We start from the raw sequence: 17,913 nt of genomic DNA on the forward strand, positions 1-17,913 counted from the left end.
TCATGCATCGGGCCTCTAGTTTACAAATAATAGAATAATTCTGAAGGAAACAGGTTCTGATATATAATTATAGTATTCTTTTCTTTCTTTTTTAAAACATTTTTTATTGATTTCAGAGAGGAAGGGAGAGAGAGAGAGAGAGAGAAAGAGAAACATCAATGATGAGAGAGAATCACTGATCAGATGCCTTCTCTCTGCCCCCTACTAGAGATGGAGCCTGCAACCTGGACATGTGCCCTGTCTGACCAGGAATCGAAACATGATCTCCTGGTCTATAGGTTGATGTTCAACCACTGAGCCATGCCAGCCAGGCAGTATTTTTTTCTTTGACTATAAATATTACATATATTACATAAATAAATACCTTCAGTTATCAGTTTATAATAAAATGATAAAGCAATATTAAAACCTTTCTGAACCTTTCTGAACAAGGTGAGGATAAATTATTTTTTAGTTAACATCATTCAAAATAGTAAAGCTAGAGATGAATGATCTCCTTTATACATGGTAAATGAAGACAGTTGCTATATGCTAGCATATTTAAAACATAAGTATATTATTTTTAGTTCTAATAGCAATCATATTATAGTTGGACTACATTAAAAATTTTTTTTCCTTTTATTACCTTTAGGGCTTCAGGTGCACAACTTTTCTTTTTCTTTTGTACAACTTATATCTTTATAAACTTAAAAAAAAAAAGTATCAGCCCAGCTAGCATGGCTCAATGGTTGAGTGTCGATCTATGAACCAGGAGGTCACAGTTTGATTCCTGGTTAGAGCACATGCCTGGGTTGTAGGTTCCATCCTGAGTTGGGGGTGTGCAGGAAGCAGCCAATCAATGTTCCTCTCTGATCATTGATGTTTGTTTGTTTCTCTCTCTCTCTCTCTCTCTCTCTCTCTCTCTCTTCCTCTGTGAGATCAATAAAAAATTTTTTTAAAGTATCAGTTAATGCAATCAATCGTTTAAAAAGGCATATACTCCTATTGCCCAAACTCATACCATGAGAGTAAATACATCAGAGCTTCTCAAATGTTAATATGTACAGTAATCTCCTGAGATCTAGTTAAAATGCAGATTCTGAATCAGTAAGTGGGGGCTGATCTAAGATTCTGCATTTCGATAAAGCTCCCATGTGATACCAATGCTATTGGTTACTGGTCCTCGTTTTGAGATACAGGGAATTACATTCTCATCAACTCTTTAAGCTACTAAAGACCTCTTAAGTACCTACTGGTCAAAAACAGTGGTCTTTCTCCATAAACTTTTAGCCTTTATTTTCACTTACACATATGCACTTTGGATGATTCCCTGCATCACAAATAACATATTAAATTTCAAATATCCATACATCTTAAATAGTCAGACCTATATTCTTTTTAAAATTTTTATTGAATTTATTGGGGTGATATCAGTTAATAAAATTATGTTTCAGGTACACAATTCCATAATACATCATCTTTATATTGTATTGTGTATTCAACACCCAAAGTCAAGTCTCCTTTCATCATCATTTATCCTCTCCTTACCCTCTTCTACCTTCCCTCACTCCCCTTCCCTCTAGTAATCACCATACTGTTGTCTGTGTCTAAGGGTTTTTTGTTTTGGTTTGGATTTTTAGATAATTCTGTCACCTTTCCAACCAGCCTCCCAATCCCCCTCCCCTCTAACAGTTGACATTCTGTTTTCTGAATCTGATTATTTTTTTTTATTTTTTTAAATCCTCATCCAAGGATATTTTTTCCATTGATTTTTTAAAAATATATTTTATTGATTTTTTACAGAGACGAAGGGAGAGGGATAGAGAGTTAGAAACATCGATGAGAGAGAAACATCTATCAGCTGCCTTCTGCACACCTCCTCCTGGGGATGTGCCCCCAACCAAGGTTCATGCCCTTGACTGGAGTCAAACCTGGGACCTTTCAGTCCACAGGCCGATGCTCTATCCACTGAGCCAAAACGGTTAGGGCTCCATTGATTTTTTTTAGAAAGAATGGAAGGGAGGGAGAGGAGAGGAAGGGAGAGAGAGAAACATCAATGTGAGAAAGACACAGCAATTGGTTGCCTTTTGCTCCCACCCTGACCTGGGCCAGGGATTGAACCTGCAACTGAGGTACAGGCCCTTGGCTGGGAATCACACCCAAGACACTCAGTCCCCAGGCCGATGCTCTAACCACTGAAGAACCAGCCAAGTCTGATTCTATTTTGCTTATTTTGTTCATTAGATTGCACATATAAGTAAAACTATATCATACTTGTCTTGCTGACTGTTTTATTTCACTTAGCATAATACTCTCCAGGTCCATCCATGCTGTCAAGAAAGGTAAAATACACTGCTTTTTCACAGCCAAGCAGTATTCCATTGTGTAAATGTACCACAGCCTTTTTATCTACTCATCTACTAATGGGCACTTGGGCTGCTTCCAAATCTTGGCTATCCTATCTAATAAAAGAGTAATATGCAGCCGAAACTGGTTTGGCTCAGTGGATAGAGCGTCGGTCTGCGGACTGAAAGGTCCCAGGTTCGATTCCGGTAAAGGGCATGTACATTGGTTGTGGGCACATCCCCCGTAGGATGTGTGCAGGAGGCAGCTGGTAGATGTTTCTCTCTCATCGATGTTTCTAGCTCTCTATCCCTCTCCCTTCCTCTCTGTAAAAAATCAATAAAATATTTTTTTAAAAGAAGAGTAATATGCAATTGACCATCACTCCAACACACAAGATGGCTGCCCCCATGTGGACACAAGATGGCCGGCAGGGGAGGGCAGTTGTGGGAGATCAGGCCAGCAGGGGAGGGCAGTTGGGAGGGACCAGGCCTGCAAGGGAGGGCAGTTGGGGGCGATCAGGCCTACAGGGGAGGGCAGATAGGGGTGACCGGGCCAGCAGAAGAGGGCAGTTGGGGGCAACCAGGCTTGCAGGGGAAGACAGTTGGGGGGGACCCAGGCCTGCAGGGGAGGGCAGTTGGGGGGGACCAGGCCTGCAGGGGAGGGCAGTTAGGGGCTACCAGGCTGGCAAGGGAGGGCAGTTTGGGGCGACCAGGCTGGCAAGGGAGGGAAGTTAGGGGTGACCGGGCCAGCAGGGGAGGGCAGTTGGGGGCAACCAGGCCTGCAGGGGAGGACAGTTAGGGGCAACCAGGCCGGCAGGGGAGGGCAGTTAGGGGTGACCAGGCCGGCAGGGGAGGGCAGTTAGAGGAAATCGGGCCGGCAGGGGAGCAGTTAGGTGTCGATCAGGTTGGCAGGGGAGTGGTTAGGGAGTGATCAGGCTGGCAGGCAGAAGCAGTTAGGGGCAATCAGGCAAGCAGGCAGGCGAGCAGTTGGGAGCCAGCAGTCCTGGATTGTGAGAGCGGTCCCAGATTGGAGAGGGTGCAGGCTGGGCTGAGGGACACACACACACACACACACACACACACACACACACACACCGTGCACGAATTTTGTGCACCGGGCCTCTAGTTATAAATAACGCTGTTGGTGTATATATTCTTTAGAATCAGTGTTTTGGATTTCTTCTGATATAATCCCAGAAGTGGAGTCACTGGGTTCAGACCTATATTCTTATTTAAGTCTACCTAATTAATGAAACTAAAGACTTAAAATTAAAATCTATCATAAGCATTGTATTCTAGTCTCACTTAGAAAATCATAGTAGCAGCATAGTTCTTGAATCTCCCTTATTCTTCCAACAACCAAAAAAGCAAGAATAACAACAACAAAAAGAAAAATACCAAAAGGTTAGAGCATCGTCCTAATATGCCAAGGTTGCAGGTTAGATCCCTGATCAGGGCACATACAAGAATCAACCAATGAATACATAAATATGTGGAACAGCAAATTGATGTTTCTCTCACTACATCTCTCTAAAACTCAATTTAAAAAAACACCCCAAATCCCCATTATATGAATGACTGTCAAACACTATTTGATAGCAGCAAAAACAGCATTACAACAGTTCTATAATGTAAGTTGTAGAAAGCAGAGAATTACTAGTGAGCCTTATTCCACACCCCAAAATCAATTAATGTAACATACCACTTTAACAGACTAAAGAACAAAAGCCACATGATTATGGCAACAGATGCAGAAAAAACATTTGACAAAATCCAAGATAATAATGCTGAAGAAATTAAAAATATAAGAGAATTTCCTCAATTTGACAAAAAGCACCTATGAAAACTCACAATGAGCATTCACACTTAACATAAAAAGACTGAGTTTTGCGGCCCCCAAATAAGGAGCACCACAAAGATGTCTGCTTTTATCATTTCTATTTAATATTGTAGAAGTTCTAGCCAGGGAAGTTAGGCAAGAAAAAAAAAAAGATACAGCCGAAACCGGTTTGGCTCAGTGGATAGAGCATCAGCCTGCGGACTGAGGAGTCCCGGGTTCGATTCTGGTCAAGGGCATGTACCTTGGTTGCGGGCACATCCCCAGTGGGGGGTGTGCAGGAGGCAGCTGATCGATGTTTCTCTTTTATCGATGTTTCTGACTCTCTATCCCTCTCCCTTCCTCTCTGTAAAAAATCAATAAAATATTTTTTTTAAAAAGATACAGAGCTTCCAGATTGGAAAGATAGAGGTAGAATAATCTCTTTTTTGCAGATGACATGTTCTTCTATATAGAAAATCCTAAGAAATTTACAAAAAACTATTAGAACTAATAAATAGTTTGGTGATGTTGGAGATACAAGGTCAATATACAAAAATCAATTATTGTTATGTATTTCTATAACTTAATAATAAACTATCCAAAAATAAAATTAGAAAATGATTCAAATTACAAAAGCCCCCAAAAGAGTAAAATACTTAAAAACACATTTGAGCCGAAACCGGTTTGGCTCAGTGGATAGAGCGTCGGCCTGCGGACTCAAGGGTCCCGGGTTCGATTCCGGTCAAGGGCATGTACCTCGGTTGCGGGCACATCCCCAGTAGGAGGTGTGCAAGAGGCAGCTGATCGATGTTTCTCTCTCATCGATGTTTCTAGCTCTCTATCCCTCTCTCTTCCTATCTGTAAAAAATCAATAAAATATATTAAAAAAAAACAAAAACAAACAAACAAAAAAAACACATTTGACAAAAGAAAGTGTAAGAAAGAATTATACACTGCAAATGACAAAAACAGTGTTATAAGAATTTAAAGATCTAAATAAGTGAAGTAGAAGGCAATATTGTTGTGATGACAATACTTTCCAAAGTGATCTATAATTCAGTGCAATCCCTATCAAAATCTCAGCTGGCACTTTTGGCAAAAATTGACAAACTGATTCTAAAATTCATCTGGAAATGCAAGGGATCCAGAATAGTCAGAACAATCTTGAAAAAGAACAAAGTTGGACAGCTCAAACTTTCTAATTTCAAAACTTACTATCTATATATATAAAAGCCTAATATGCTAAGTGTCCAACTGCCGACAGTTCAACTGTTCGACTGGTAGCTATGACGTGCACTGACCACCAGGGGCAGATGCTCAACAGACAGGCATGGAAACTGATAAATCTCAGAGGGAAGAGAGAAGGGTGGGAAGAGGTTAACCAAAGATCTTATATGTATACTAGGGGCCCAGTGCATGAATTTGTGCACCTTGAAAGGAACTGTGGGCCATGAGGCTGCGGTGGGCACAGGGGCGGGTCTTGACCCATCCTCCACGCCCCCACCAGGCCCCTCCCACCACGGCCCCCAGTACCCTCTATGCTGGCAGCCTGCCGCTGCCGCCCCCACACCCTGATGGCGCCAGTCTCACTCACACCCACTGACAGCGCGAGGTGATTGGGGCCGGTGCCAGCAGCGGGTGCAAGTGGGGACAGCGTCGTCAGCTGGTGCAAGCAGCAGCTGCTGCCCCAATCACGCCTCAGGAGCAGGGGAAGGTAGAGAAGCCCTCAGGGGCAACGGAGGCTGGCAGCCGGCGCACACCCACTAATGGCACCGAGTGATCGTTTCAGCGCTGGGCACCGGCAGCAGGTGCAAGCAGCAGCTCCAGCGCCAGTTGCAGATGCAAGCGGGGTTGGCGCTGGCAGTGGGTGCGAGAGGTAGCTGCCAGCCCGAATTACCCCTCAAGAACATGGGGAGGTGGAGAAGTTCTGAGGGGCGATTGGGGCCAGTGCCAGGCACCAGCAGCGGGTGCAAGCAGGGCTGGCGCTGGCACCAGGTTCAAGCACCAGGTGGGACCGCGGTGCGCAGGAGCAAAGAATTTTCAGTAACCACCAGAGGCTCACCCTGATGACAGCGACCAGCACCCCCACTCACCTGCTCTACCATCCGCTACAGCCGACACCCACCATGTTCCGTGCTCTGCCACCTGCTACTGACGCCCACCATGTTCTGTGCACGCCCCCTGGTGGTCAGGGCACGTCATAGCAATTGGTTGTTCGGTTGTTCTGCCGTTCAGTCTATTAGAGTTTTATATAGATAGACTAGAGGCCCGGTGCACCGTGCACCAGTGGGGTCCCTCAGCCTGGCCTGCGGGGACTGGGCTGCAACCGGCAGTCTGACATCCCCCAAGGAGTCCCAGATTGCGAGAGGGCACAGGCCAGGCTAAGGGACCCCACTGGTGCACGAATCTGTGCAGCAGGCTTCTAGTATATGTATATTCTGAAAAAGCCAATGGGGAAAAGATACATCTGTTCTATTAACCCTACATGGCTATTTTGAACAAAATGCTTTGTTTAAATAAAAATGTCAACAGGGCAGCCCTAGCCAGTTTGGCTCAGTGGATTGAGCTTTGGACCAAAGGTTCCCAGGTTCGATTCTGGTCAAGGACACATACCTTAGTTGCAGCCTCCTCCCCTGCCTGGGCCCTGGTCAGGGCTCTTGTAGGAGGCAACCAATCAATGCGTTTCTCTCACATTGATGTTTCTCTTTGTCTTCCCCTCTCTCTTCCACTCTCCCTAAAAATCACTGGAAAATTATCCTTGGGTAAGGATTAGCAACAACAACAACAACAAAAAGTCAACAGGCAAACTGTCCTGCAATGTGGCAATATTTTACAAAATTGCAAACACCCAACAAACACCCATATCCTTTGATCCAGCAATTATATTTTAAATACTATTTCTTATTTTATACTTCCACATATATAGAATGACATTTGGACATGGTCAAGTTCAGCAACATTTGAAGATGAGAAGAAGAAACAATCTAAATGTACATTACAATGGTATGGATTATGTTACAATGTCCTTACCACCCCTAGACTCAGATATGATTCAAAATACAGAGTATTCTAACTTTGTAAAGGTAATACACTATATATACTGTATATTACATAACACAACAGAATGTAGGCAGCTCTCACTAAAAAAAAAAAAAAATTAAGCCTTGGCCAGTGTGGATCAGTTGGCTGGGCATCATCCTGTATGCTGGAAGGGTACCGGTTTGATTCCCAGTCAGGGTACATGCCTCGGGGTAGGTAGAAGGGCTCCATCCCCAGTAGGAGGTGTGCAGGAGGCAGCCCATCAATGTTCCACTCTCACATTGATGTTTCTCTCTCTCCCTCTAAAATTCAATGAAAAAATATTTTTTTTTAAATTAAGATTTTTTTTTTTCAGCAAAATATATGAATAGTTCTAGATGGACTAAATAAAGACTTCAAATAGCTTCATGTCATTTTAAGTTAGGGTTTGCCCCTCAATTTGTTCATATCAGGACAAGTTTTGCTGCCAAATCTATATATATAAAAGCCTAAGCGACCGAATGACCGAACGACCGGTCACTATGACGTGCACTGACCACCAGGCTCAACGCAGGAGCTGCCCCCTGGTGGTTAGTGTGCTCCCACAGTGGGAGCGCCACTCAGCTGACCAACGGGTGCCAGATGCAGGGCTCAGGGCTGGCAAGCACCACTGCAGCAGCACGAGCCTCTCCCGATTGAAACTGACTGGGCACGAGCCTGCGGCAGGTGCAGCAGGGCTGGGATGAGCGGAAGCAGCAGGCAGGAGTGGGAGGCGGTGTTGGACTGCCAGTTTCTGCCCGATCCAGGCAGGCCATGCCGAGGGACCCCACCGGTGCACAAATCCATGCTCCGAGCCTCTAGTGAGTTATAAAAAAAACAACAACCTTGGGTTCATCAAGCTTTCATAATTTTTAAATTAAAACTAAGGAATTGTGGAACTGAACCACTATTATTATTATTCACTCTTCCTTATTTTTATAATTAGTTGTTTAAATATCTGTCTCTGAAAAAATAAATAAATAAGCATCTGCCTCTGGCCAGTAGGCTGGACACTACTAAAGCAGGTCCAGATTTATGGCCATCTGCATCCTAAAAACATGCTTCATACAGAGAAAAACACTTAATATTCTTTCTGCATTGGATAAGCCTGAGTAAGGAAGAGTATTTTATAATATTTGGCTCCTCTAGGCAACTCAGATATAGAAGGTATGGTACAGAGTTATGCCCAGTAAGCAGTCACTATCAGTTATGGCAGACACAAACTGCAGGCCTTATGACAGAACAGGATGATTACTGTCCTGAAACACTGTAATTGCCATCAATTAGTAAAAGATGCCTTATAAATAGGAATGGCAAAAAAAAGGGGGGGGGGATACCATATATATTAAAACACACAATTTTCATTTAAATTGACTCTTATTGGTTCATTTCACTCTGCTTTCTAATAAAATTTCAAGAGCAAATGTTTAAAATTAATGCCAGCAAATGTGCATCTTCAACTCCTGCTAATATATAAAAGATACACATCTTTCAATTATTTATGGAGTACACAAAAAGACACAGACCCGCCGAAACCGGTTTGGCTCAGTGGATAGAGCGTCGGCCTGCGGACTCAAGGGTCCCAGGTTCGATTCCGGTCAAGGGCATGTACCTTGGTTGCAGGCACATCCCCAGTGGGGGGTGTACAGGAGGCGGCTGATCGATGTTTCTCGCTCATCGATGTTTCTAACTCTCTATCCCTCTCTCTTCCTCTCTGTAAAAAATCAATAAAATATATTTAAAAAAAAAAAAAAAAGACAGACCCTGGCCAGAAAAAAAAGGAGACTTATGTAATACTTTCAACAATAAAGATTTTAAAAGATATATGTATATCTAAAATAAATAAAATCAATCAATAATAAATATAAAAAATAAATTATTATTGATATTTCTATCTCCCCCTCTTCCTTCCTTTCTGAAATCAATAAAAAAAATTTTAAAAATAAGAATAAATAAAATCCAAGCTAAGTGAATTCACTGATACCTTATTTTAGCTTGCTAAGCTACAGTTAAACCAAGCACTTGCCCTGGCTGCGTGGCTCATTTGGCTGGAGCATCATCCCATACATCAAAAGGTTGTGGGTTCAATTCTTGATCAAGGCACATGCCAGGCCTGTGGGCTCGATCCCCAATAAGGGGTCTGAAGGAGGCAGCTGATCAATGTTTCTCTAATCAATGTTTCTCCTTTCTCTCCCTGCCTCCCTCTCTAAGAAGATGAATAAAAACATATTTAGTGTTGTATGAAAGGAGAGAAGGTTAGCACTCCCCTTGACAAGGATGGAAGAGGCTCTCGGGCCTAACAACACGCATACGGTTAAGGCATTGCCACCTACTTCGTGGCATCTATTAAAAAAAAAAAACACAAAAAAACATATTTAAATAATAATAATTTTAAAAATAAATAAAATCAATAAAAACATATTCTCAGGTGAAGATTAGAAATAAACAAACAAAAACAAACACCTAGCACTTTAAAGTAAATATAGCATTTTAAAATTAGCTAAAAAATGATTTCAGCCATGATACTGATAATATAAATAAAGCAAAATAGAAAATATAATCCATCAGGATAAAACTATGAATTCTGTTACAATTTTATACATACTAAGTGAACTACCTATCATGTTTCAATAACTTAAGAGTTAAAACTTAAGATTTTATAATATTTTTAGTATATTTTTATTGATTTCAGAGAGGGAGAGAGAGATAGAAACATTAGTGATGAGAGAGAATCATTGATCAGTTGCCTCCTGCACGCCCCCACTGGAAATCAAGCCCACAGTTGGGGACGTGCACTGGCTGGGAATCAAACCATGACCTCCTGGTTCATAGGTCAATGCTCCACTACCAAGCCACACCCACCTAGATATATTTTAGAACTTTATGCAATTTATTTGCTTGGATTTAAAACTCTTGAGTGACAAGCTTATAAGTTATATAAATTTGTGCAGAATTCTTTGATATGTGAATTTTAAACAAAATTTTACATGGATTTCACTTTTCCTACCTTCTAAGTATTTAGAGATTTTCTCCAGTCGGACTGGCATGTGAGAATAAAAAAAAATTAGACATATAAGTATTAATGTATTATAATGTATCAGTTGCTGAGTTAAAAATGAGGTAAAATAGTCCAACCTGAAGTTAAATCAGAACTTCTGCCACTCTTTTTATCCTCTACAATTTCATAAAATGGACCTATGACATGTAGCAATTCTTCAACTTTCTCAGTCATTGGCATTGTTTCAAGAATCTGTAATCAAAAGAAACACATCTTGTGAAATCACAAATTATTAAGCTGATCTAAATTACTAACCAATAATACAACATTTTGATAATTTTGATATATGAGGTTCATTTACAGACTCCCAAAGTATCTATATTAATTACATACTTAATGTATATAACCTCCTAGAAAAGTTTCAAATATATTAAAAACTTAAAAATGTTCTCATTTTGCCCTAGCCTGTTTGGCTCAGTGGCTAGAGCATCAGCCTGCGATAATTTTTTATGACCCATGAATGATGTTATAAATATCCTTGATTCCAGTTAAGGGCATGTACCTGGCTTGCAGGCTCCTCCCCGGCCCAGGCCCTGGTCAGGAGGCAACCAATTGATGTGTTTCTCTCACATTGATGTTTCTCTTTGTCTTTCCCTCTCTCTTCCACTCTCCCTAAAAATCAATGAAAATATATCATCAACAAAGGATTAACAACAACAAAAATAGTTCTCATTTTGAAAACTAAGTTTCATGTAAAATTTTATACAATTTATAAATTGTGCATTAAAAACTAAGGACACTAATGGTAAATAAAATAGAAAGCTGTGGATTAGTATAAACTGTATGTTCTTTAACTCTATGGTATTATTTTTTAAAATATTTTTTTTACTAGAGGCCCGGTGCACGAAATTCATGCACGGGGGGGGAGGGGAGTGTCCCTCAGCCCAGCCTAAACCCTCTCCAATCTGGGACCCCTCAAGGGATGTCCGACTGCCCATTTAGGCCCAATCCAGTCGGACATCCCTCTCACAATCCAGGACTGCTGGCTCCCAACTGCTCACCTGCCTGTCTTCCTGATTGCCCCTAACCGCTTCTGCCTGCCAGCCTTATTACTCCCTAACCACTCCCCTGCCAGCCTGATTGATGCCTAACTGCTCCCCTGCCAGCCTGATTGCCCCTAACGGCCCTCCCCTGTAAGCCTGGTCACCCCAAACTGCCCTCCCCTGCAGGCCTGGTCACCCCTAACTGCCCTCCCCTGCAGACCTGGTCCTCCCAACTTCCCTCTTCTGCTGGCCTGGTCACCCCTAACTGCTCTCCCCTGCAGGCTTGATTGCCCCCAACTGCCCTCTCTTGCAGACCTGGTCCCTCCCAACTGCCCTCCCCTGCTGGCCTGATCGCCCACAACTGCCCTCCCTTGCAGACCTGGTCCCTCCCAACTGTCCTCCCCTGCTGGCCATCTTGTGTCCACATGGCAGCAGTCATCTTTGACCACATGAGGCAGCCATCTTGTGTGTTGGAGTGACAGTCAATTTGCATATTATCCTTTTATTAGATAGGATTAGATAGGATAGAGGACTGGTGCATGGGTGGGGGCCGGCTGGCTTGCCCTGAAGGGTGTTCTGGATCAGGGTGGGGGTTCCCTTGGGGTGTGGGGTGGCTTGGGCGAGGGGCCTGTGGTGGTTTGCAGGCCGGCCATGCTCCCTGGCGACCCAAGCGGAGGCCCTAGTATCTGGGATTTATTTATGTTCTATAATTGAAACTTTGTAGCCTTGAGCGGAGCCAAGCCTCCTGCTTGCTCCATGGCGGCAGCCATTTCTATTGGGACTTATGTATCTTCTATAATTGAAACTTTGTAGCCTTGAGTGGAGGCCTGGGTCCACCAGGGCAGGCGGAAAGCTTGGCTTCCTCCATTGCCAGGGGCGACCCAAGCCTCCTGCTCTCTGTTGCTGCAGCCATCTTGGTTGGGTTAATTTGCATACTCGCTCCTGATTGGCTGGTGGGCATGGCTTGTGGGTATAGCAGAGGTATGGTCAATTTGTATATTACTCTTTATTAGATAGGATTGATTTCAGAAAGGAAGGGAGAGGTAGAGAGAAAGAAACATCAATGATGAGAATCACTGATTGGCTGGCTCCTGCACACTCTTTACTGGGGATTGAGCCCACAACCTGGGCATGTGTCCTTGACTGTAATCAAACCCGGGACCCTTCAGTCAGCAGGCCCACACTCTATCCACTGAGCCAAACCAGCTAGAGCTCTATGGTATTATTTTTAATAGGGCACAAAAGTAAAGTAGGAAATAACCACTTTCAGGCACCTTTACAACTGTGCGCCAATTTAGAAGCATCAAATTTAAACAGCAAGGTATATGAACTAAAAAGGCATTCAAATAAATAGCTATCAATTGGTGATTGATGACAATGCAATATGTCAAAGAAAAGCCATAATGTGCTTCCTTTAAGTCAGGTGTGGGGAATGTCCAACCCCCAGGCCATATGTCCCACGAAATCATTTGATCTGGCCCTGCCAAGGTATTAGGGATGACTTCAATAATTTGTTTGAACAAATATAGCAGGCTAATTTTTAAGTTGATAATCTTTTATGACCCATGAATGATGTTATAAATATCCAAATGGCCCTTGGCAGAAAAAAGGTTCCCCACCCTACTTTAAGTGAAAAGGTCTGAATGTACGTATAAAAAGAACACAGTACATACAGATTTCAGTACTATCCTCGATTTCAGGCATCAACTAGGGGTCTCGGAACATATACCCCATGGTTATGGGGAACTAAGGTACACTGATCTATCTTTAAACTCAACAGACATAATGCAAGTTATTCAAATACTGGCTGATTTTCTGGAAACCCCCACAATGCAGCCTGTAAAATTGTACAGTAAACAAAATTTTATATTTCTTTCTGATTATAAATCAAAATAAACTATATATAAAAACATAGATTATTTACCCCAAACCACATTATTCTATTCCCTCAAAGCTAAAATCCTATTAAATTATTTTAGAATTTTTATTCCCGCAACTTTTTTGGTGGTATTTCACAAAACAGTTTATAAATCATGAAAAGCATAATTTTCATAAAACATTATCTATTATAATATATAAATAAAATTAATAAGGCTCCTTAAAACCTTGAATGCAAAAGCATGGAATAAGATTTATACTAAAAGAGTAATTCTAAAGAGCAATAGTACAGTGATTTGTCAACTATATTTAAAAACATAATTCAATGACTGCTTCAGTTAAGTAAATTATTACTATTAGAAAAAGTCCTGCCCTAGCTGGTTTAGCTCAGTGGATAGAGCGTCAGCCTGCACACTGAAGGGTCCTGGGTTCGATTCCGGTCAAGGGCACATGCCCAGTTGCGGGCTTGATCCCCAGTAGGGGACGTGCAGGAGGTAGCTGATCAATGATTTTCTCTCATCATTGATGTTTCTATCTCTCTTTCCCTCTCCCTTCCTCTCTGAAATCAATAAAGATATATTTTTAAATAAATAAAATATAATAAAAGTCCCAAATTCAGTTATGAAATCTTTGGGATAATGTACTATCCCCACATGATTATTTGGAGCATGTAATTTTATCTACTGATGTCCACAAAGTTAACATCTGAAAATAAATGAATACACTAATCAAATTTTCAATCTATGTATATCTTTAAAATTTTTAAATTTACCTCTAAAAGTTTTCTATGAACTTTATTATATTCACAGTATGAAATGAAAATTAATTAGAGAAGTAGCTACAAAATTCTACAGGCACAGTGGGAGCATTTTAAAATAGCTATAAGGCAGCAGTATAGCTTTAATCTTTCTGGGGGGAAAAGCAGAATACACATTGTTTCACCACCCTCCCCCCAAATTTAAACTGTGGCTACATCATGTATTAATAAAATTCAAAAGGAAAAATGAGTAAATTTTCTTAATGTGTCAATCCAGATTTATATAACTAAGGTGTACCCTAAAAATAATAATGATATTTAAGGTAAAGAAAAGGAATAGTTATCAAACCAAAAAAGCTTTAGATTCTCTTTCTCTGATTTTGAAAGGCTCCTTTGTTGTTGTGTTACTGACACAGTTAGCCAGAAAAACTAAACTCTGCCCTCTGTTACAAACAAAGTCGCTAAAAAAAACTTTTGGAAATGTAACAAAGGGCACAATTTGAGCAGTGTAGATGTGATTAAAACAAAACAAACCCAAAAAACTAGTTTGAATCTACCAAATTGAAATTACTACATAGATTAATACTGTTAAGCCACCTGGCAAAAGAAACCTATTCTTTTTTTATAGATTTTATGTTCAAAGATAATTTACTTAAGATTATAAACAGACCTAAATTTTATAACTTCTGATCCATCTCCAAGATAAAAATGGTCTTTTATAAAAAGGCACCAAGTTCATTTTTTAAATCTAAGATTTCTTCATAAATTTGCTCCTCTAAACAATGCCTTGAACAGACTTAAAAGAGCTAGTTAATAAGGAATGCACTTTTTTTAAAAAACCTTTATTGTTGAATGTACTATGTATGTCCTCTTTTTTCCCCCATTGGCCCTTCTAGCCTGCCTCCACCCCTCCCCAGGCCTTCACCACCCTATTGTCTGTGTCCATGGATTATGCATATATGCATACAAGTTCTTTGGTTTATCTCTTCCCACCCACCCACCCTTACCTTCCCTCTGAGTTCCACAGTCTGTGCCATGCTTCTATGTCTCTGGATCTATTTTGTTCATCAGTTTATTTTGTTTATTAAAAGGAATGCACTAGTTATCAGAGAAACTAAATGCATCCTTATCTGCTTCAAAGGAACTTGGCATTGACAAAAAAAAATGCTTGTTACTGAGAAATAGTGATGGTAATATATGAGTCAAAAGGTGTATAAGACCATTGTGAGGAAGCCTTGTGAAGACAGTCCAGGTACTTCTCAGACTCTAAGGGACATCAGTATTTTGAAATATTCATATTTATACACTTTCTGCAAAAGTGAACTATCCAGGAAGACAAGGAAAAGGAAAAAACACACAAAAGAACAAAATATGATGTCACTCGAATGTGACATATCTAAGGAAAAAACACTTAAGATGAACTTTGATGAACTTAAGACAGATAAAGCCCTAATAAATTCAATAATCTAGATTCTATATTCTAACAGATTATAATCTCCTTGTTCCTTAAAACAAAGCAGCTAATTTTCCTAGTAACAAAAAATTAAATTAGAATGATTCTAGATGTTTTTATTTTCTTCTATGAATTATTTTCCCTACCTTTTTCATTTCTTCAACATATGCAATCATGGCTTCCTCTTTGGTCATATCACCCAATGAACTCCAAGCATCCCTAAAATTGAAAATATTCACATAACAACAAAAAGACACCTGGTTTTTCTTTAAATAATTTTCAATTTTTCTATTTCATTGATGTACATTATATTAGTTTCAGGTGAACAACCCAGTGAGTAGACATTTATATTTTAGTATACTAGTGTGTGCAGTTGAAGTGGGCACTGATTAGACATTTATATAATTTGCAAAGTGATCATCCTGACAAATCTAGTACCCATTTGACACCATACATAGTTATTACAATATTATTGACTATATTCCCTATGCTGTACTTTACATCTCCACAACTATTTTGTGACTGCCAGTTTGAAAGACTCCTGATTTTCAATTGCTCAGAATATAATTTATAGTTAATAATATAGGGTCATAAGTTTAAAATGAGCTCTACTTAAAGCCATGTTATATTCCCAAAGGATATCTTTAAATGCACCATCTTGAATAAAAATATCACAGTGAATAAATTGACAAATTAAACAGTATTTTAAATTAATAAGTATATAATCCACCTATAGACTATAGATTATAGATGCTTTACTATATAGACTATAGACTATTCATAAATATTTGCTATATAAGTTTTTATGTCATTATAAAGAACAATTACAGAAATAAATATTTTAGAAGCCTCTACCTGTCACAGCTATGTTTTAAACAAAGTTTTGGTTTAAAATGCCCATTAATTTAAATAAAAGTCTAACTTTACACATTTGAAAAATGGCAATGATTTCTTCTAAAAAGGAACATTTTAAACCCCTAGATAATGAGAATAGTCCTTTAAAACTTTTGCCTAAAATGAAAACCTCTCTTCTTATTATTTTTTGTTTGTTTTGTTAATCCTCACCTGAGGATATTTTTTCCATTGATTTTTAGAGAGAGTGGAAGGGAGGGGGAGAGAGAGAAACATTGATGTGAGAGAGACATCGTTTGCTTGCCTCCTGCAGGCACCGCAACTAGGGCTGGGGATGGAGCCTGCAACATAGGTACATGCCCTTGACCAGAATTGAACCCGGGACCCTGGGCCGATGCTCTATCAACTGAGCCAAACCAGCTAGGACAGTGGTCGGCAAACTCATTAGTCAACAGAGCCAAATATCAACAGTACAACGATTGAAATTTCTTTTGAGAGCCAAATTTTTTAAACTTAAACTTCTTCTAACGCCACTTCTTCAAAATAGACTCGCCCAGGCCGTGGTATTTTTTTTGAAGAGCCACACTCAAGGGGCCAAAGAGCCGCATGTGGCTCGCGAGCTGCAGTTTACCGACCATGGAGTTAGGGCAAACACCTCTCTTTTTATGTATTTTTTCTGGAAGCAACTTAACTCTACCAAAAGTCAATTCTAAGGAAAAATGGTAAATAAACTTTCTTTAAACAGATTAAATATGTTGCCATTTTACTTAACCTATTATTATTATTTTAATATATTTTTAATTGATTTCAGAGAGGAAGAGAGGAGGAGAGAAAACATCAATGATAAGAGAGAGTCATTGAGTCACGCACCCCCTCCCCGCCCAATGGGGACAAGCCCACAACCCAGGCATGTTGCTGACTGGGAATCTAACCGTGACCTTGTGTTTCAGTTCATAGGTGGATGCTCAACCACTGAGCCACACCAGCTGGGCTTAACCTATTATTTTAAGACTATTCATAAAGCTCTCAGAGAAAAGTAGAGAACTAAGAAATCCTCAAAGGAACTTAAGGACTTACAATTCAGAAAGAAGAAATTTAGCCTTTAAAATGTGTGGCTCTTAAGACATACTTCACCAATTAGCATGCTCTATTCATAATGAACAGTCTAGTTAGACGTTTTGTTAAGATATTTGTAAAGTCCTCAGGAGTACTTAAAACATCAAATGTTGCCTGACCACCCTGGCCAGTTTGGCTCAGTGGATAGAGCGTTGGCCTGCGGAATCAAGGGTCCCGGGTTCGATTCCGGTCAAGGGCACATGCTCAGGTTGCGGGCTCGGTCCCCAGTAGGAGGCATGCAGGAGGCAGCCGATCAATATTTTTTTAAAAATGTTGCCTGACCAGTGTTGCTCAATGGTTGAAAGTCAACCCAGGAACCAGGAGGTCACTGATTCATTTCCGTCAGTGCACATGCCAGGGTTGTGGGCTCGATCCCTGGTGGGAGTCATGCAGGAGGCAGCCGATCAATGATGTTTCTCTCTCATCAGTGTTTCTATCTCTCTATTCCCTAGCCCTTCCTCTCTCTGAAATCAATAAAAATATATTTAAAAGAAAAAAATGGCAAAGCTATCTCTGGATTTTTCTTTTTTCATTTTTATTTATTGAATGATTTTAGAGAGACAGAGAGAAACATCAATTTGTTGTTTCACTTACCGTATTTTCCGGTGTATAAGAC

The 17,913-nt window shown here is 40.5% G+C and overlaps 1 protein-coding gene across 8 annotated transcripts in view; it reads right to left on the reverse strand.

Annotated features, from left to right (window-relative positions):
* The window catches only part of ACBD5 (acyl-CoA binding domain containing 5), a gene marked incomplete at its 3' end in the record, with an annotated part of 68,479 nt that overhangs the window by 39,121 nt on the left and 11,445 nt on the right, over positions 1–17,913 (reverse strand). For 6 of the 8 annotated variants that reach the window (XM_079773003.1, XM_079773002.1, XM_079773000.1 and 3 more), the window contains exons 4-6: positions 15,476–15,548; positions 10,336–10,450; positions 10,208–10,240 (exon numbers count right to left, since the gene is read on the reverse strand). In XM_079773003.1, the coding sequence (XP_079629129.1) occupies positions 10,208–10,240; positions 10,336–10,450; positions 15,476–15,548 (221 nt within the window). The remainder of the gene's footprint in view (positions 1–10,207; positions 10,241–10,335; positions 10,451–15,475; positions 15,549–17,913) is intronic. The other 2 variants (XM_079772998.1, XM_079772999.1) reach the window with 1 other exon arrangement.

Source organism: Cnephaeus nilssonii, assembly GCF_951640355.1.
Source record: "Cnephaeus nilssonii genome assembly, chromosome: 1".
Taxonomy (NCBI): domain Eukaryota; kingdom Metazoa; phylum Chordata; class Mammalia; order Chiroptera; family Vespertilionidae; genus Cnephaeus; species Cnephaeus nilssonii.